Source organism: Castor canadensis, chromosome 8 (genome assembly GCF_047511655.1).
Source record: "Castor canadensis chromosome 8, mCasCan1.hap1v2, whole genome shotgun sequence".
Taxonomy (NCBI): domain Eukaryota; kingdom Metazoa; phylum Chordata; class Mammalia; order Rodentia; family Castoridae; genus Castor; species Castor canadensis.
The window spans coordinates 90,358,712-90,378,458 of NC_133393.1; the positions used below are offsets into that span (position 1 = coordinate 90,358,712).

Sequence of the window (19,747 nt, forward strand, 5' to 3'; positions counted from 1 at the left end):
CTACAAAATGGCCACTCCTAAATCAAGAAGTACCTAGTCAAGAGCTTACAAGTTTTGAAATATATTCAAGAAAAACACAAGAGATCCCATTTGAAGGCCTCTGATCCAGTTTCATTTTCGATATCTGCTTGACTTCACTTGGTTTGCATAAACCTGCCTACTCTAGTATTGTAATCATCTCAAGTGAGTGGATAATAGATAATTATAGGGGTGTCGATAATATCATTTTATAGCCATACAAGATATGATTAAAGTTAGTGTCGGAGGCTCTGTTGGAACCCAGGAAACAATACGAGGCAAAGTAGGAAGGAGCAGTCTTTCTCTTTACTTTTTTTACTTGTGTGGGAATCTCCAGAAATCCCTAATACTCTAAATTCCCTCTCTTTCCCCCTCCCCCACTGTCATAAGGGAAATCTCTAGGATTTTTAGTAGTTATAAAAGCTCAGAGAAGGATGAACATCATCCTTGATACTTGAACTCTGCTCCTCTTAGCCTAGGGAGCAGTGGGCTCTGCTCTCCCTCTGCTCCCACAATCAAAGGCTTAGGTCTTAGTACAAGGCTACAGTAGGATTGTGGAGATTTGGCAGAGAGGTCAGTAAGAGCAAGACAGGGGTTTATCAAAATCAAGTTCATTGTCAATCCCAAGTGAGCACTGGGCCCAGAGTAAAGCCCTTTTTGGTTCCAAATTGACCTTTCTTCCCTGGAGTCTACTCCCGAAGGACACCTGAGTAGGGAGAAAAGCTAAGCTGGGGCTGCTGAGGTAGTTCAAGGTGAGTATGAGGAGAGGATTGAAAATATTTCTCTTGTTTCTGGGAGTCAAGAGACCTGAAGTCTATCGGAGAAAAAGAGACTGTCATTGAGGCACAACCAGAGATTAAGGCAAGAGAAAATTGAGGGGAAATATGAAACCACAGGCAAGACTGAAAGGAATGAGTGAACAAAAAGGGGCAGGAAAAAAAAAGAATGGGAGGAGAAAACAAAGAAAAGAAGGAAATAAAAGGAAAAAAGAGAAAGAGGAGGGAGGAGACAGAAACAAGGGTCAGCGGTTGCTCTCTCTCTCTGCCTGCCTTTTGCAGCAGTCTGGGTGGGCGGGGGCGCCATGACAAAGTGAAGGTCAAGTTAGCATCGTACCTTATAAGGAAGGCGCCGGTCCTCCATTTCAGTCTTTCTCTCTAGAAGGAGGTGGCAGTGGCATTTCTGGTCTTGTAAACACTGGACTCTATGGGACCTTAAAAAAATAAAGATCCCCCCTCCTACCTTTATTGGGGGTGAGCTCTACCGGCTGGGGGAAGCTGCGGACGGGAAAGTCAACTAATGAAGACTCGAGAAACTTTTCCTTTCTCTCTTTCCATTTGCTCCCCCCCATTTCTCTCTCTCTCTCTCTCTCTCTCTCACACACACACACACACACACACACACACACACTTCCCTGCCTTCCATATCTTTCGCCACTGTCTATAACGCTGGGCTGGATCTCTCCACTCCCCCCCTTCCCTTACTGCAGATTTATAAATCCATTCCAGTGCAAAGCGGAGCAGACATGAGAACTGGACAGAAAATTAAACGTCATAAAGAAAAGTTCATTTACAGCTTAAATGTGTGACTATTACGGTTTTCTTCGGAAAACAAAGCGGTGTATTCGGTAAGGAGAAGTGAGGTAGCAGGGGTGGGGAGGGCTGGTGCTGCAGGCTTGAATTTATTTATTCCTCACATCCAGAGGCGGAAAGAAAGAGAAGCAGGGAAGTGAGAGAGAAGCATTTTGACCAAGCAAAGCAAAGAAGGCTGTAGCTGGTGGGATTGGGAGCTTCTAGGATCGGGTACCCCCGCAGCGACTCCCGGATCTCAGAACGCTGAGCCGGTTCAGCCCCGGGGCCTTGGCTACGGAGGAGCAAGTATATTAGATGTTTGTTGGTTTCAAGTAACTGGAAAGCAAGAATGGAGGAAAAAGACAAGGAGAGTAAGGCGGAGCCTCAGCCCACCAGCGAGACAGAAAGTAAGAGCAGTGGCGGCGGCGGCGGTGGGCAGCGGGTGGACTCAGCTAAAAAAGACAGAAGAAGGAGCCTGAACTAGAATCCCAGGTTCTTTTCCACCACGGTAGCTCTGAGATTGGGGATGAGGGAGAAGTTGAGAGACGGTATTATCGTGGGGGTATTTGCAGAGGGCTCACTTTTTTCCCCCTGGACTTCAGTTTGTTTTTGCCTCCTCTGTGCTTATGATGCCATTTTTAGGCCTATTTTTTTTTCTTTTTAAATTGGAATTGTAATGGCAAAGAACGGAAGGATGCTCAGAACGCAATGACTGGGGATTCTGGTTAAATTTGATGATTCCCAAATCACTTATTGTTGTCACCTCCATCCTTGTCAAATGGAATATTGGCCTCTGGAATCAGCCCCTTCCCACTTTACCTACCTAGTTTGGGAGTGCCTCTGGGCTATTAGGAACTCGAAGTGGTGCCTGAGGCCTGAAGGACAGCAGCCAAGAGCAGCCTGTATGGTCAGTGGAGCTTCTAGGCCTTGGTACCCGGTGCCATCCTATCCTGTGTTCTGATAATGAAAAACAAAAGAGACCTGATTTGATTATTTCTAGTTGGTGTTAAAAGATCCTGATTTTCTATGCAGCTTCTGACCCTGAGATCTAAGGTGATAAGTGTTTTACCCATAGAAATTTAATTTGGGCAAAGTGCCACCATATCACAAAGCCCCTGGGTTCTTTGGGTAGTGGCTGGGGTTGGGGTAGCCAGGGTAGGAACATTTGTTGCCAGGAGGTCCCAAGGAGGGAATAGCAAGCCCTCTTTGGAGGATTTTTTTAACTGGTCTAAAAGGACTGGGGAGGCCCTTTCTGATGTCCCCACAGCTTGTAAAGGGAAACCCCAGGAAGTGAGAGGGCTTATCAGCTTGAATACTTCCCCCTAGTGTGGGAAAGATAGAGATATCCAGAGCTCACCCTACAAAAATGATCTCAATGTCTGTGACAGAGAACTGTCAGGCTCTTTGGAGATTTAGGGACTTGCATGCCTGAGGCAGGACCAGGCACCCTGGTGAAGGCAGAGGCTGAGGTGTGGTTTGGGGTGGGTAGGGGAATCTGAGGGGGTTAGGCTGGTAAGGTATCACCCAAAAGCAGTTCTTCAGAGAAGCCAAATACACACAATGGGCTCCAATATTGAAAAAACACCAGATCATTTGCCTGGGAGGGACATAAACAGGCCAAGCGGATGCAGGTTAATAAAATCCGAAAAAGCCCAGACAGGAACACTTAAAATGCCCAGAACAAAGCACACCGTGACAAATTCTCACCCAACACGCAAGTACACGTACCGGAATGTTCCCAGGCGCAGAGAAAAAAGACCTTGTCTATCTCAGGCCTCCACCCATGGACACTCATATATACCTGCCCAGCTCCAGCAACAAATTTGTGCACACCTAAATCAACCCAAAGAAACCCCCAGGGATTGAGGGGGGGCAAGTACCGGCTGGACTGCACACCCCGCAGAGCCAGCCTGTGTCCCTGGAGCCTCGCTAATGCAAGATCCAGATCCATACCCGGAGATAAAAGTCTAGACAATAGACGGCTGTTTATGACAATGAGGCTCTCCAAGTTTGGGGCCAGGCGATAAATCTCTGGCGAATCTTCCTGTAACTCAACTTCTGGCTGAAGTGACGAGAGAACCTCGGAGACCGCAGAGGAAAACAGCAAAATGGGGAAGACTTAAATCGTGAGCGACTTCCTCGCTGGAGTGAGCTGGCGAAGGCTGTCACACTCGCCGTGGGTCCACACTGTGAACGCTTTCTGATTAAGCTTGAGAGCACAGGCGAGTCAGGGCTTCCCGCTATCCGCCCTGGAGTTAGGGCTCCCAGAAATCGGGGCGAAAATGCAGGCCGAAGGCAGGGCCTGGAGGCTGGGACAGACCCACAAACCATTTTTGCTGGGGGCAAGGGGTCTTTTGTTGTTGACTGGGCTCTTCTTGCTCTGTATCACCTGATATCTCTCTCTCTCTCTACCCCCCCCCCTTTCCTTTTTGGATTGATGGGCTGTTCCCTTTTGCATTTTCGACCCAGGCGTCTGATTACAAGTAAAGAGCCACTGAAGTTGATCTCATAAAAATGCCGCGAGCTGACTTTGATCAGCATGGGCTGGGTCCGAGCCTAAGTAGGCGCTAAAGCCGGGGAATGGCGGCTCGGGCCAACCCGGCCTCAGCTCTGCAGCGAGGCGGGAGATCCGGGTGGCCCAAGAGGGCAATCTCACCCAGAAAAGGTATTTTCAGTGGGGCTACAACTGGCTTGGAAACTAAGACCCAATGGCAGCAGCTCCATTTGCAGACTGCTTTTAAGACATTTCCTTCATTTTAGAGCATTTGGTGGCGGGGGGGGGGGGGGCAATGAAACTGGCTCGTAAAATGGGGCTTTTATGGAGAGAAATGGGTCGCATTGCTAGCCTCCGGAGCCGATCCCTCCGCGGAGAAAGCTGGGTGGTGCTGCAAGGGCAGAGGAGCCACTGGTCTCTCCGCGATACTGGTCTCTCCCCACTCCTCTGCACCCCATCCACCGGCCAGAGGAACTTCGAAGCAGGGTCCATTCGCTTAAGTAGCCTAACTTGGGGCCTCGGCTTGAGTCTCTAACCAGGGCAGAGTAGAGGTGGAACTCGCAAACTTGCAGTCCCAACCCGTTCTGGTTCCCTGACTGGGGATAGGGTGGTGTGGGTGTCCCGCTAGCCAGAAAATTCCAAAACACACTAAAGTGTTTATTCTATGCAGTGATATTGCTGTAACAGAGAGAAATATGTGTAAGGAGGTGCAAACTAATTTTTAATGAGGGCTCCTCCTTGCTGGTCCAGCCTGGGAACAACTGAGGGTGTCCATGCATGGATTCCCTCTGTTTATCTTTTTATTGACTCCACAAAGGGCTGAACTTACAATCCAAGCCCATTAGAGACCTTACTATCTATCCTCTTTCTCCTCTCAGGGTTTTCTTCCTGGCTCATGGCCTGTGGAGAGGGCCCCTTCCCCTATCACGATCTACTCTCTACAATCCGAGCAGCTGAATCAGGTATATGAGTTGAAAGGCGGCCCCATCGCTGTGTGCAGGAGACTGCGTTAGGAGCGGTCCCGCCAGAATTCGGTAGATACTGCCCCCCTTCTGAAGCCACCCCTGTTATCCCTGTGTGGGAGGGAAGGGAGTCTGTAGTAGCCTTGGCCAGACAACCGAGGCTGCCCGCCCAGAAGGCAGCCGCCTGCTAGTGGCCAGGCAGACGGGCGGTTGGGACTGCGGCTACCAAGAGTCACTGTAAGGACGGCTGGAGGACTTCAGGTGAAAGCTGGGACTCCAGGTCAGTGGAGAGGCCATCGGAGTGCATCAGGTGAGGGAAAAAAAAATACGCCTGTAGTGGGGCCTGCAAGGGAAGGGATTGGGGACTACAGGTATCCCCTGAATGACAGGCAACCACTTCCCTGGCCATCAGTGCAGGCGGAGAAGGAGCAGCCTGGGGCCAGCAAGCTCATCTGAGGCTTCCAGGTGGCCTGGACTCAAGGTTAGGCTAGAGAGGCTGCTACCCCACACTGTGAGCAGTTTTGCCAATCACCATCTAGCTGACCTCAGAGAGCAGGACCTCCTCTCTTTGACTCCATCAGCAACCACCAGTTGCTGGAATTTTTAAAAGTTGTTGAAAAATTAAATGTCAGACCAACTAAACTTCATGCTTTACTTTTAGGGGGGGAGATATGAGTTCCCACAAATCTTTGTTAGAAGACCCCGAAGTTTCCTAGACATCAAATAAGACAGCTGAGAAACAGCCAGCCGCTCCTTGCAGTCGCCTGAGTCACTTTTATGGTGGCCCCGAATAAACTTTGGTGGTCAAATTCAAGTGCTCAGGCCGACAGCTGTCTCCTCACAGGAAGCAGCCCACCCCCTTTGGCCATGGCTGTGCAAAATATGCCTTAGGGAATTGGGCCCCACATTGCCCAGGAGGCCAAGAAGCAGAACCTAGTAGGGAAGTGAGGAAAATAGGATCTGAGACTCTGCCCTCATCCATGCCTCTGCAAGGGATAGGGGTACCTCTGCCTTCCCTTTCACTGGTTCCTATCACTGTTTGGGGAGCATTTTGCCTCCAATAAACCCAAGTTTAATGAGGTCACAGCGAACCCCATAAAAGTCACAGTCCATAGTTCCCCACCATTATAATTAAAAATGCTACCCCCAGCTCACCCTATAAAAAAGGGCTAGAGGAAGGAGGAAACGCAACAGATTTTTCTTTTTGTGGTCCCTTCCCTATGGAGAAGTCCCCCTACTTTAGCAAAATCCCAGTCTAGATTCTTCGCCCTCAATTAAGATCTGGCCAGAACTAAAAGAGGGCTAAGAAAGCAGCACCCAGCAATGAATGAATAGAGGAGCACTTGAGGCCTCTCCCAGAATATTCCTGATCACCCCAAAAATGAGATGCATGGTAAAGGCAGACTCTACCCAGGTATTGTTCTAAAGTCTGAGCAAATTTGGGGAGGCAAGAGAGTTGAAGAAGAATATATTTTAAAGGTTGTATTTGGAGATAAGGTACCATATTTGTGTCTTTCCTATCTGGTTTGAGGGGCCTCAGCACCTCACCATGCTCCAACAAGGAAAATGAAATCCAAATAAACATTTAAAAGTGGAAACCAGTTTTAACCAAAAGATAAGAATGTAAAGAGGGTTCAGGCTATTTTTTACTTTCCCTGAGAGGCAGTGGGTTGTCTTTGGGGGCTTTCCCTCCTTCCCTAGCAACTCATACTGTGGGAGCTCCTCCTGGGAACCAAGGTTGCTTTCTGCTTATGTCAGTTGCTATGCCCCTGAGACCAGTTCAGAACCTTTCAATAAAGTGATTTTTCTGCTGCCCATCTGTGTGTTGTGATGCCCAAAGGTATGGGAGACACGGGAGAACAGAATCATTAAGTCTACCTCTCCGGCCACAGCCATTCAGGAGACTGAGCCTTAGAGAAGGACAGGACAGAACTGAGAAACAGGAAGGAAGCACTAAGGTCTGGCTATAACCCCGGAGAAAGAGTCTGGGGGCTTCCACTCCCTAGTGTGGAGGGTCCACAGCACCCTTTCACTGTACTGCTGGTCTGCACTGGAGACCCATACCTGGCTTCACCACCCACCTAAGCCCCCTAAATCAATGAAAGACAGGAGCCTCTAGTCTAGTCTCCCCATATTCTGCCTGGGCCCCAACACCAGGCTTCCTTTCAGCCTAGTAGCTGAGGCTGTGCCCCCAACCCAAAGGGCCAGGGTAGAGAAAATGCATAACTCTCATTCCAGTCTTTTTCCTTGGGGTTTGGGATTTAAAAATCCACAATGGATGCAGCTTTCTGCACATTGATTGACAATAAAGGCAGGCATGAAATATTCACCCAGGGCCACTCTCTCATACTAAATATTTAACACAACATTAGAGAAGGTTTTTCCCAGACTTCACCAGGCACCGGCTGGGCGGCTGGCGCACTGCTCACCACTGGTTTATGACTAATCGAGTCCCTAGCCGGCGGCAGCACAGCAAGCCAAAGTTGGGACACTGATCATATCTGGGCTGCCTCACCTTTGGGAAACTTCAGATACTCTTCCGGGGAGACTCTCCAAAGACCTAAAAGGAGCTCACCGAGCTCTAGCGGAAAATAATCGAATGGACTTCTTCAAAGTCCTGTAAACAGGCGCTGACTCTGCGGGTTGGAGGGGTAAGAGTCCCTGAGACTTGGGGGGAAGGACTCACTACTCTGGGGGAAATCTGACAGTGGGGAAAGAAGACCTCACTCTTACCCCAGTCTGGCGCTGATCCCTATACTGAAAGCTCTCCTCCTTCCCCCAATCCTAGGGGGAAAAAGAGCAGCAGCTAGAAAAAAAATACAATTACCCCCTCCCAGCCACCGCCCCCGCCCATCCCACCGCCCACCCCACCCCAACCCTCTCTCTCCTCCTTTGCTCGCTCTGTGGACTGGAGAGGAGGGGAGTGACGAGAGAAAAACGAATACAAATCTGCAATTGATTTTCACAATGTTTCTGCGGTGTTTGCAAACCAATCGCCTGAGCGTCCCCGATCTTACCTAAGAGAGAACCCCTCCTACGTCTGCGAAGTGCTCCGAACTGATATATGACAATATCTACTTTGGATCACGTGCTCGGGGAGAAAGACTAAGACGGATAACGCGTCATCTCGCCTTCCCAAATTTTCCCCCCTCGCTAGACCGGGTCCAAAACCTCCATCCGGAGCAGGCAGGAGAGGAGAACGATGTTTAACTCGGTCAACCTGGGCAACTTCTGCTCGCCGTCGCGCAAGGAGAGGGGCGCTGACTTCGGCGAGAGAGGGAGCTGCGCTTCCAACCTCTATCTGCCCAGTTGCACTTACTACGTGCCCGAGTTCTCTACGGTCTCTTCCTTCCTGCCCCAGGCCCCCTCTCGTCAGATCTCTTATCCCTACTCAGCCCAAGTGCCCCCGGTCCGGGAGGTCTCCTACGGCCTGGAGCCATCCGGCAAGTGGCACCATCGGAACAGCTACTCTTCCTGCTATGCGGCGGCCGACGAGCTCATGCACCGGGAGTGCCTGCCTCCTTCCACAGTCACTGAGATCCTCATGAAAAACGAAGGCTCCTACGGCGGCCACCACCACCCCAGCGCCCCGCATGCAGCCCCCGCCGGCTTCTACTCCTCAGTCAACAAGAACAGCGTTCTGCCTCAAGCCTTCGACCGTTTCTTCGACAACGCCTACTGCGGTGGCGGAGACGCGCCTGCCGAGACCCCCTGCTCGGGCAAGGGCGAGGCCAAGGGGGAGCCTGAGGCGCCCCCGGCCTCGGGACTGGCGTCCCGGGCTGAGGCGGGTGCAGAGGCCGAGGCCGAAGAGGAGAACACGAATCCCAGCTCGTCCGGGTCTGCCCACTCCGCTACCAAGGAGCCGGCCAAGGGAGCCGCCCCCAGTAGGTAGCAGCGGCCGGGAACTGGCGGGCAGCGAGGGAGGGAGCGAGAGAGGGAGGGCTAGAGTAGGGGGGAGGCAAAGGGAGCAGAGACAGCCTCGTGTTTTGGGTCAGTCCGATTTTATGTGGAGTTTTATAAGCATTCAAAGGATTTTATTATAACCTACAAAGCCCTCTTTCCCAACGACTCGACTTTTTACGATGGAGAAGGGGTGGGGAGGGAGGGAAAAGAGCTCTTTGGAAAAGCCGGGTGAACCCCCCCTCCCCCGTTATCTCCCTTGGTCTGTGAAATTTTTAAAAGTGCCACCATTGCGGGCGATATTAACTTTGATCGTGAACTTAGAGGAGCATTTAAGGAAGGATGGGGAGCCGGGCTGCCTGGGGGTGGGTGGGAGGGAGGGGAGGGAGGAGGGGGAGAAAGGGGAGGGCGAGGAAAGACAGGGAGAAACCCAGAGAGGGGGAGAAGTGGGGGAGAGAAGCAACGAAGCAGAACTTGAGACCCCAGAGGCGAGCCAAGGCTGCTTTACTTCTTTTAAAACTATTTTTGAAAATGTTCAAACTATGTGTTTGTGGGTCTTTAAACAGAAACCTGAGCAGCCCAGGGGTTGCGGCGACAGGGGAAGGGGGAGAGGCGAATCGGAATTCCACTGCGCTCCAGGCGGGGGTCTCAGCTTTTCTGCTTGGTCTGTGGCCTCAGAGCCGGCCTAGCAAGGCAGCGTGCAAGGCACGGCTGGGCAGGCGGGCGTCACGGGGCGCCAGGGCCCAGGAAGAGGCTCTCGGGTGTCTTAGGAGTCTGCTCGCTGGCTTCCTCCCACGGTTATCGCCAGATCTCACTTCTTTGCGCCGGTTCTCCGCGGTTCCCCCAGATTTCTGGGGGAGGGGGTAATGGACTTTAAAGAACGTTTAGAAGGGCAGCCCAGGAAAGGGCAGAGGACTGCAGGGGAGCAAGCAGGGGGGCCCAAGGGAAGCACGTGGCCGAGGCAGGTTTTCCTTCTCCCCAAGACCCTGTCAACTAAGGCTGTCGCCTGAGGGGCAAGGGGCGCGAGTGGCCCAAGCTAGACATGGCAGGGGGATCGAGGCCTTGCCTAAGCGCTGTGGGCCGCGAGAGGACAGCCGCCGGCCTGGCGGGAGGGCTGCCCGGCGGATGGGCTGGGAGAAGGACCGCTGAGCGCTCAGCGGACTGGGGTCGCCCGGGTCTCACGTGTCTCTTTCCCCCTCTCCTCGCACTTGCCCCCTCCCCTCCCTCCAGACGCCCCCCGCACCCGCAAGAAGCGCTGCCCTTATTCGAAATTCCAGATCCGGGAACTGGAGCGAGAGTTTTTCTTCAACGTGTATATCAACAAAGAAAAGCGGCTGCAGCTGTCCCGGATGCTGAACCTGACGGACCGACAAGTGAAAATTTGGTTTCAGAACAGAAGGATGAAAGAAAAAAAACTGAGCAGAGACCGGCTGCAGTATTTTTCAGGAAATCCGCTGCTGTAACTGCAGACCGCGTTTTTTGGGGGGAGGGAGGGAAAGGGGGAAATTATTTTATTTTATTTTTATTTTTTATTTTCTAAGTCTTTTTTTTTTTCCGCGGGTGGAAAACTGAACTGTGGGCCAGGGCTGGCCCCCACTGCCGTTGCTGGCAGTTCCTTCCGGAATCTCCTTCGCTTTGGGTCTGACTCTCACTGTGGGAACAGAGACCCGGCCTGGAAAAGGGGGTGAAGGGAAGTGTCTGATCCGTGGCGAGTTGACCCCTTTGGCGCCGAGGCCCCAAGACTCTTTATTTAAAAGAAAACACACCTTGCGACAATGTCTTGCTGCTCGGATTGGGTGGGGGGAGGGGCGAGCGTAGTGGGCGCCTGAGCCAAACAATCCTTGAACTACAAGTCTTCCCTTGCCCAAGTGAAAAGAGCTGCTAGGACACCTTGTCTGCGAGAGGAATCCTGTCGGGCTCCCTGCCCCTACCCCACCTTGCCCCTCTGCTAGGGGGTAGCTAAATGTGATCCTGCCTTGCTGTGAAATTCCTGTACCTTTGACCTGGTGTTAGGTGTGCAAAGTCCGTGTCCTACCTCTGTCTGCGCCCTGGCCCCGCCCGAGCCTAGTTGTCCTTCCCCTAAATGTGTAGAGCCCTTTTTGGAAATTTCTTAACTGGTGCATTGAGGTGTACTAACCTTTTCCCAAGCAGTGCCCCACTCCATGGATTTATAGCTAGTCTATGCAGTTGTTACCTCCTTTAAAAAAAAAAATTGGGTGGAGAAGGCAATAGGGTGATGGGATTGGGCGCCTCCCCTTTGCTGGGGTCTAAATTTTTGTAAATAAATTCACTAGCATTTCTTTCTACCCGAAAGGATGGGGGAGGACGCTCTGGAATGAGATTCAAATCACCCATTTCCATGTGCGTGAGTGCGTGTGTACGTGTGCAATCCCCCACCCTGCTCCTGTCCCAGAGGGATTGCTGTGAATTTTTTTTGTGGCAAATAAAGGTATTTCATTCTGTTCAATATTATGATTTTTATTTGACCTTTTTATTAACCCCTCTCCTCTTAAAACCCTCCATGCTCCCAAGGCAGAGAAGGAGGAGGCAGGCTGGAGAGCCTAGCCAGTGAGGACCGTCTTGCAGAGGTGAGGCATGCCCATGCTGGCGGGACTGGAGCTCCTCTCCACTGGTAGAGCCAAGAGTATGGCGGTAGCTTCCTCTAGCTCTCAAGTGAGGGACATTCCATGGCTACTCCTAAAGCTTTCCATTCTCACGTGCATCTCAAGCTGTGTCCAAAAGCCAAGCAACACTTTCCGTTTAAGTGCACGTTTGTTGTGGAGTTAATTGTAACCATCATCAAATTTAAATTTATAGGAATTTTCTTGGCTCCACCGCCCTCCTGCCAGATGTCCCCGTCTGTTGCAGTTAAATGTGTAGGGTTGCAGATAGAGCTTCCCCCCCCCACCTTCTCTCTATGAGAAGACTGTATTGGAATTTTAATATACAGTTTTGAAGGAAGGAGGGGAGAGGAGAAACCAGTCCTCTCCTTGTCCTCTCTGCAGCCTCTTGGTGTGGGAAGGTGGGGCCCAGCCCCTTCCCCTTTGGCACAAATGGCCAGGCTCCTCCAGACACAACCAGATGCCCAGGCTGGGGCCACCCTGATGTTTATACATTAGGTGTCCCAAGGTAGAAAGTCCCTGGAGATGTGTTTTGTAGAGATTAACATGAAGTAGGGCACTGGGGAAGGAGGTGACCTGTGGGGACAGTCCAAACACCAATCTATATTTGTTGCATGTCTCTTCTGTGTAAAGATAGCTATGGTCTTTTCAACAGTTTTAGTAAGGGCACTCGCCGGTCTCTGTTCTAAATTCGTTATTTGAGGGCAAAGGTTTGGGAACAGTTTTCTCATCTTTCCTCTTTCTGTTCTTGTGTAATTCAAAGAAAATATGTTTGTCAATGCTGTTCTGTTGGATGAAAGGAAAAAGCACTGTGGCTATGGAATGAATGTAGGTTCTGTCATTTTCTGATGGCAGGGATCTCTGCAGCTTAGGCATCTGAGCTCTACTTTGTAAATGTGGGTCGTTGAGACAAGATTTGTCAATACATTTTATTATTTAAGGCAGTGTGCCTATGTGTGTGCACGTGAGGAGGAATATTGTACGCTTTTGCCTGTAGTATGGAGTAAATGTGACCATATGCACACCTATAGCTGTGTCCTCCCTACTGTGTAACCACTGGCAGTGTTTAATGAGTGTGGGTAGGAATGTGACTGAGGGTTCTCTGTGTGTTTGGGGGGAGCGACATATTTCTCTAGGTATGATGTTTATACAGTAGCTGTATCGGGGACTGTTACCTTGACCAGCCATGTTTCCTATAAAATAAGAAGAAGATAACTCTATAGACCAAACTCGCTTATAAAGCAAATTCTGAGGGCTCCTGATTTTGAAGAAAAAATATTTAAAACTGGCAGCTACAACTTTCCTTGCAATGTGCAGCCCAGAAAAAGATTCTCGGTTCCACAAGGTCTGAGGGATGAGAGGAGAGGCACGATGAAAGAAAAACAAAGGCTTCTGTGACCCAGGCCCAGGAACCTGCCAGTCCTGGTGACCTAAAACGGCCAAAAAAAAAGGGGTGGGGGTCTCTAGCCCCTAAACAAACCCTCCTTCAGACTCCTGGGATGTCCAGCCTCCCTTGATGGCCAGAGGCACTCTGGGCTCAACCTCTTGGGGTAATCCCCTCCAGCCGCAGCGCTGCCCGGGAACAAAAGATTCTCGTCTAGACGCCGCCATAAAGCGCCCCCCCCGCCCCGCGCCTCTAAACCCAGTTTCATTTCGCCCTTAACGACCCAGTCTGGCCTGTGTTAGAAAAACGCTTCCGCCCTAAATAGTAAACAAACCCACAGTGGACGGTCTTGGCTCTCCCAACACACCCCAGACTCCCCACCCCTTCATCCTCTTGCCCCACATTTTCCCTCTTTTTCTCCAGCCTTTCTCAGCTCCCAGCTCCCCACCCCACCCCCCAAGTAAATAAACCAGAGGCCGAGTTCAAAGTTTCCTGGAGCTAAGGAGGAATGTTGGTTGTAAAAATCCAAGTTTATAGCGCACGTGGGAGTTTACAAGGGTATTAAGTGGTGTGGGCTGAGAGAGTACTTTGTGCCCCACCCCCTCCCACTATGGGTTTTGGGGGTGCAGGAGACAGAGACACTTGAAATGAAAAGTAGGTTGGGGTAGCCTCGGATTTGGAGTTTCTTTGTCACTCAGACCCTAAATTACCCAGGAATGGCAATGCAAGGGTCCCTTGTAGATGTGCTCACAACCCCACTCCCACGCCACGGAGCACCTCTGAGAGAAAGCCCATGGGTTCTAGGTGCCCCTGTTGGAAGAGATGGGAGATGTGTTTGAGGAGGGAACAAAAAAGGTGGAAACCAGGTGTGTGAAAGGTGAGCAGACTTGGAGTTGCCTGCAGCCAGTTAACCAGAGGGTAAGGAAGTACCTTGGGCTAATTTCTCGAGTGGGCTGAGGGAAGAGATGACTTTTCTCATCACGCAAAGAACTTTGAACTTCAAGGGAGTCAAGGCCACTACCCCTTCCTCCCTGCCCCCTCAGGAATCTGTAGGGCAATTCGTTTCTTGATCAATATTCCCTGAAGGGGGCGGCCCCTGGGGTTTCCTAGTCCCTCCTTGCCCAAAGCCCTGTGAGCACATCCTGCACGCGACTACACTCTTTATTATTCGTATAAACCTTTAGAAAAGGCAACGCCTGGGAAGTTTTTATAACTTTGTTTGGTATAAAAGTTTTACAAGATTCTCCTCCCTTTAAAAAAAAAACTTAAAAAGTTTAGGTCTTGCCATAGGATAGAATCTTTGAGAGGGAATAGAAAGAGGCTCTGGGTTCCATTGTGTGGGTAGAAGGGTGCCTCTCTTTGCTGAAGTTAAAAGGGCTTGAAGGTCGGGGCCAATCTCTGAGGTCCACCTTGGACCTGGCTTTGAGGGCTGTCAGTTAGCAGAGGATACAGGCCTTCCAGACAGTCCTGTCCACTATGCTCTTGAGATCCACCCTTTATGGACACCCCCCTCCCACAGTTTATACAATGTCAGCAGGACAAGACTTTCCCCCATCACACTCTCCTCCTCCTCCAGGCACTTTTTTTTCTCTCTTTCTCTCTCTCAACACACACACACACACACACAGAGAGAGAGAGAGAGAGAGAGAGAGAGAGAGTCCTGCGTGCACCCCCCACTACATGGAAAAAGAAGTCCTATAACCTCGAATCAGACCGCTGGTTTGGGAGGTTTCTGCACACATAGTCTTCTATCCCTGCTGCCTGTGAGGTCAAAAATGAATTTGAAGAAAGAATCCAAAATGCCAAGAAACTCCTGCCCAGAGGGTGCAGCTGTTAACAGAATCAAAGGAGACAGAGGCCAGCAGGGCTGAAGTCCAGGAGCACAGAAAACAAAGGTGCTCAATGTGGGGACATGGCCTTGGGCTGCCAAGCCCACAGATGACCCCTTGGACCTGCCCTCCACCTTCGACTGACAAAACCTCATTCCCTTACTTCCCCTGGCTCCAGTCTTGAGGGCACCAACTAGGCTGAACTTTGGGCCATTTTAATGTTCAGCTCTGGAGTCAGGACAAAGATGAGGGGACTTCTTCCAATTCAGGCCTGGTGGACAAAGCTCCTTTGGTGTGATGGAAATGAAGATCCCTGACCCCTGGAACCTGGCACTTCAGGGAGCCATTGGCATTGGTGAGGATGTGTCCCAAAGTCGGCATTTCCTTCCCTCTAATGGCGAATGCTGAGGCCTGGATGCTGGCCGCCAGCCGGCAGTTGTACACTTTCCTTGTGAGGAGCCGAGCTAAGGCTGAAGGCAGAAGATCAACTCCAAGCCTTGAGCAGCCAGGATGGAGAAGCATGCTACAATCTGAGCCTGGTGTTTTCCCCCTTCCTGAGCCCAACACAGCAGAGAAAAATAAGAAAGCCTAGGAAAGAAAGTCAAGGAGAAGGAAAGAATCGAGGAGGAAAGAAAAGAGCAAAGAATCGTATAATGAAAGAAAGAAAAAATAAAGAAAGAAAGGAAATAGGAAGACAAGGAAGGCAACAAATTACAAGAGAAATGACCGGAAAAAAGAAACAAAACGAATTGCACGGGAAAAAAAGAGAAAGAAAAATAGAAAAAGAAGCAAATAAAGAGAAAGAAGGACGGTGAAAAAGAAAGAAAAAAGGACAGGGCAGGAAAACAAATAAAAAGGAAGGAAGAAAGAAAGAAAAAGAAAGAAAAGAAACAGATCTCTAAAAAGGAATTTACCTCCTGAGAGAGGATCCGGTTTTTTCCCCCTGAGCAAAGCTGCCCAACCACAGCCCCGACACAGGCTGGAAACCTGACGTACTGGGGCAACATAGAAATAAACCATTAAAGTGGGGACCAAGGCCTTCCCCCCAAGACATCCTCCCATCCGGCTCCTCCTCCCAAAGCTTCTCTCCGAGGTGTTTGCAGTCTGGTTTCGATTCGGGAAGCAAAGTTAAATAACCGGTCGGCTTCCGCAGGGCCAGGAAGCAGTCAGGCTGACGCGGGTTATCAGATTTTGGGATTGAAGATCTCAGGAAGCGCTTTGGGTAAAAGTGAATATTTGTGACTCTGAATACGCAATTAAGTAAGTGCAATCTGAACATGTGTGTATATGCTAAACTTCATAGCATCTGGGGTTAAGTGTGTACAATGTCCAGATGTGAGAGCGATTCCTCTGGCCGGGTTGCTGGGGTGGATGCGTGCCGAAGTACACCAGAGGCCCCTTGCACTGTCCTCAGTGGCTCACCTCCATACCTGTTTGAAAACCTTTTTTCTGGACCTCAGATCATTCCACGTTTTGCCTGGGATTTCCCAGCTCTCAATTCAACTGGAGCAGAGCCTAGTGCTAGAGAAGAAAAGTGAATCTTTCCTTCAAAATTCAGGAAGAGAATGGTTAAACTCCGACCTCCGAAACAAGAGGAGAAACCCTGCGCAATGGTTTGATTTTGTTTCCCATTTTGCTTGAAGAGATTTAAGTAAACACACTTTATTTTTATTCTGTTTTATTATTTTACCCCAAAGGGAGAGACATACTTCCTTTCTCACTTCATCTTCGGTATTTCCCACACAATTTCTTTAACTTCTTGGGGGAAACTCTGACAATGTTCACTGGAAAAATCAGGGTGCTTCTGGGGCGATTTGAGGGCAACAGCCCAGAAAACAACCGAGCTTTTTTTCTGTTCGTTAAGCACTGCATTCTCCTTCTGCTTTTACACGGGGACCCCTAGCGCTCAGTCCCCGTGAAACCGCTGGGCCCTCCTGGAGCAAGCCAGGAGCTCACGGACCCTCCACGTCTCCCTTGCTCACAGCCTCACACGCGGTAGGAGGCCAAGCCCAGCCCTGTTGCCCCTTTAGGGTCTGGGTACCCAGCAGAAAGAGCAAAAGAGGCCTGGGCCTTTCTCCTGGGGCGGTGGGATTTGTTGAGAGGTAGGCACAGTCCTACTCTGGTCCCCAGATTTTCACTTCCCCAAATTGAGGTAAGAAGGAGGCATAGCTGCTGGTCTCTTGAACTCTGGGCAAGTTGGGAAAACGGCTTAATAAGAATCCAAGTGGGGGTGATTTTAGCAACACAGACTTCCTCTGAACCCCAATCTAGTCACCACGAGTGCAGGCCAGAGGGTCTTGGCCCCGTGGGCAGGACCGGTGGGTGCCTGGTAGCCGTGCAGGCAGCAGGCGGGGTGGCTGTGGCGGCCTGCATGCCTTTGAACGCCAGGCCTGGACAATAGGATGGAAATTGTCTTTGCTCGTGGCCTCGGGAAAGGGGCAGGGCTGGAACCCACACGAGTACTCCCTTTGCCAGTCCCCCACACTTCCTTCTTTCTTCCTTTTACCTCCACTGAGGCAGATCCCAAAGTCTGGGAAAACCCAACAAGTTATTCAAGACTGAGTCAGTCAGAGGTATCCAGCTCTTGTTTAACAGCTTGGGGTTTTCGTTTATCTTGAGTAATTAGAGGCAAACATTTGTCCCACCGGGGGTCCCACTTAGGCTGATGAATTTGATTTCTTGTTTCATTAATGGGCCGTGTTTATCATACTTCTAATTATTTCAACTTTAAACACTATTCGTTCTTGTGAGGAGGTGGGAGTTGAGGCGGGAAGCTTTTCCCAAGGGTATTAATTTCATTAATAATGGCAAGGATTCTGAAGGGACTCCATCCCCCCCCATAGCAGAGGTGAGAGGTGGGCTTTGGATGGAGGTTGGGCTGGGAGAGGGAGACAGACCCCAAGGCCAGTGACTCTGCTTTCTCTCCTGCTTACTCCCCCGTTTATGCCTGGGGGCTTGTTATTTTTGAGGAGCACTGTAGAATTTGTCTACTTCACCTTCTTCTGCAGACTCCCACCATCCCCTTCCAGGCTGGGCGCCAATCCATCCCCTGTGAGGTTTTCCCCTCATAACCTGCTACTGATCGGAGCTGGCCTGGGGGGAGGCTCCAGTAGGACTCTCCAGGCCCCCCACTACTATCACTGAGAGAAAAACCAGGAAAAGCAGAGGTAGCTGAGAGGCACTTGGCCATGGCGTAAAGGGCCCACAAGACTCCAAAACAGGAGACAAGGGCAGGAGATTGGGATGACAAACTCTAAGGACAGGCACATCAGGCAGGAAAATAAAGGAGACGTGAAAAAGGGGGGAGGGAACCCCCCAAAGCCATATAATTCTCAATTGCTTTGGTCTTTAATTTCATCGTCCCATAAATGAGGAAATATCAGTTCCCATACTAAATTTTTATCCTCAGCTGATAAATATGACGGGAAATTTTCGTTGGGTCCTCGTAAAACGGAACGGTTTCGATCAAACTGGTGGGGAAAGACTTATGCAGATAATACAAACAGAGTGGCCATAATGTCTCCGCTGTTTCCCGCGGGATGAGCGGTGGGACAAATGGCTCTCTGGATTGACTGCTGCCCAGGCTGTCCCAAATCTGGTCTGGGGCCTAACCAGCCTAACCTTGCCCTGGATAACCCCCATGCTGAGGCCACGGCTACCTCTGCAAATGAAAACACAAAACTATTTCCAATTTCCCCTGCCGGCCTGCAAGCAATTCACACACTCTACATTTTCATCCAGTTTTCCAGGGGGTTAAGAGATTCCTGTGTCTTCTCTCCCTCCCCTCCCCCACCCCCAGTAGTTGGGGGGAATTCGGAGGATTTCTTTCCGAAGTCCTCTTCAGCTTCAATAACCTGGGCCTCCCTAGAAGCAGTCTAGCCTCCTCACTTATCCAGGCCAGGGCCTTCTGCACTCTGTCCTTTTTAGCCAGGCTCCAGCCTTTTGGGGCGTGTAAACCCCAGGGTCTGTCCAGAGAAAAATGTGGGGACACCGGAAAGACAAGTTATTCTCCGGATTCCGTTTCCTGAGGAAAGGGTGGAGAGTTTAGTTCGCTTTGGGAGAAAGACGATGGAGAAACGGAAAGAATCATTTCAAGTGTACATTTCCCCTTATTTCTTCCCTTTATTAAACAACAACAAACTAGACTGGCCTCTCTTCTTTCAAAAATGTTCCCAGCCCAATGAAAAGAACATTTCTCTGGGTCGGATTTGGTTATGTCTCCTGTCCTTGTTTCCCGTGTTGATGCGCGGCTCTCCCAACCCGGCCAATGTCCCCCGAAGATTCGGTCTTTCTATCCAGGAATATTTCCTGTTTTAGTCGGGGCAAGGTCAAGCAGAAAGCGAGAACCCCCAGGGCCTGGAGCAAAGTCTCCAAAACCGGCTCCAATGCCAATGTTAGATGGTGATCCTAGACTGCACACTCAGCCAGGCCCAGGCCGCAGCTGTAGGGTCGGGAGCGGGCTTCTATGGTCCGGGCTTCCTCTTCCAGGGATCTCTACATCCACTGGGAACCTCCTTTCCCCGGCAGTCCTGACGTGACCGTGACCCTCTCCCTGGTTTCCCCCAGCCGCTGCAGATACCCAGTCAACCCCCACAGGGAACTTGCAACTCACCCTCCAAGACCATCAGTAACCGAATTCCCAGCCTTAAGGATCAAGCCCGAGGAACCAGGAGGCAAGAGAACAGAAACTTTAGTTCTGTTTGGGATTTTTAAACTTTCTCTTCCATTCCTTGTTCACCAGAGCACCCCCTTCCCCCAAAAAGATCTCACTCTGCACCCACCCCAAGAGAAGAAGAGAGGGGTGGGAGACGAGAAAAAGAAAAGGGGAGGTGAGAAGAGAAGAAGTACCTGAGTCCTGTCTTGACCTTTTAATTTGAATTTGACTGTTTTTGTGCCCCGGGATGCCTCGCGCTCTCCCTCTTTCCCTCTCCCGTATTTTTTCCCTCTCTTAGCTTCCCTTTCCCCAGGAGT

At 50.6% G+C, this 19,747-nt stretch overlaps 1 protein-coding gene across 1 annotated transcript; it reads left to right on the plus strand.

Moving 5' to 3' along the window:
• Nucleotides 1-7,976: 7,976 nt before the first annotated feature.
• Hoxc11 (homeobox C11) lies at nt 7,977-12,997 on the plus strand. Its single transcript, XM_020185128.2, has 2 exons — nt 7,977-8,926; nt 10,173-12,997. The coding sequence occupies exons 1-2, from the start codon at nt 8,245-8,247 to the stop codon at nt 10,403-10,405; spliced, it is 915 nt and encodes a 304-aa protein (XP_020040717.1). The 5' UTR covers nt 7,977-8,244; the 3' UTR covers nt 10,406-12,997.
• The last annotated feature ends 6,750 nt before the right edge of the window (nt 12,998-19,747 follow it).

Excerpts from the sequence above, each read along its gene's own strand:
- Hoxc11 (XM_020185128.2), top strand. The coding sequence starts at position 8,245 with ATGTTTAACTCGGTCAACCTGGGCAACTTCTGCTCGCCGTCGCGCAAG. Across the intron at positions 8,927-10,172 it reads GGCCAAGGGAGCCGCCCCCA|ACGCCCCCCGCACCCGCAAG; the intron begins GTAGGTAGCAGC and ends CCCTCCCTCCAG.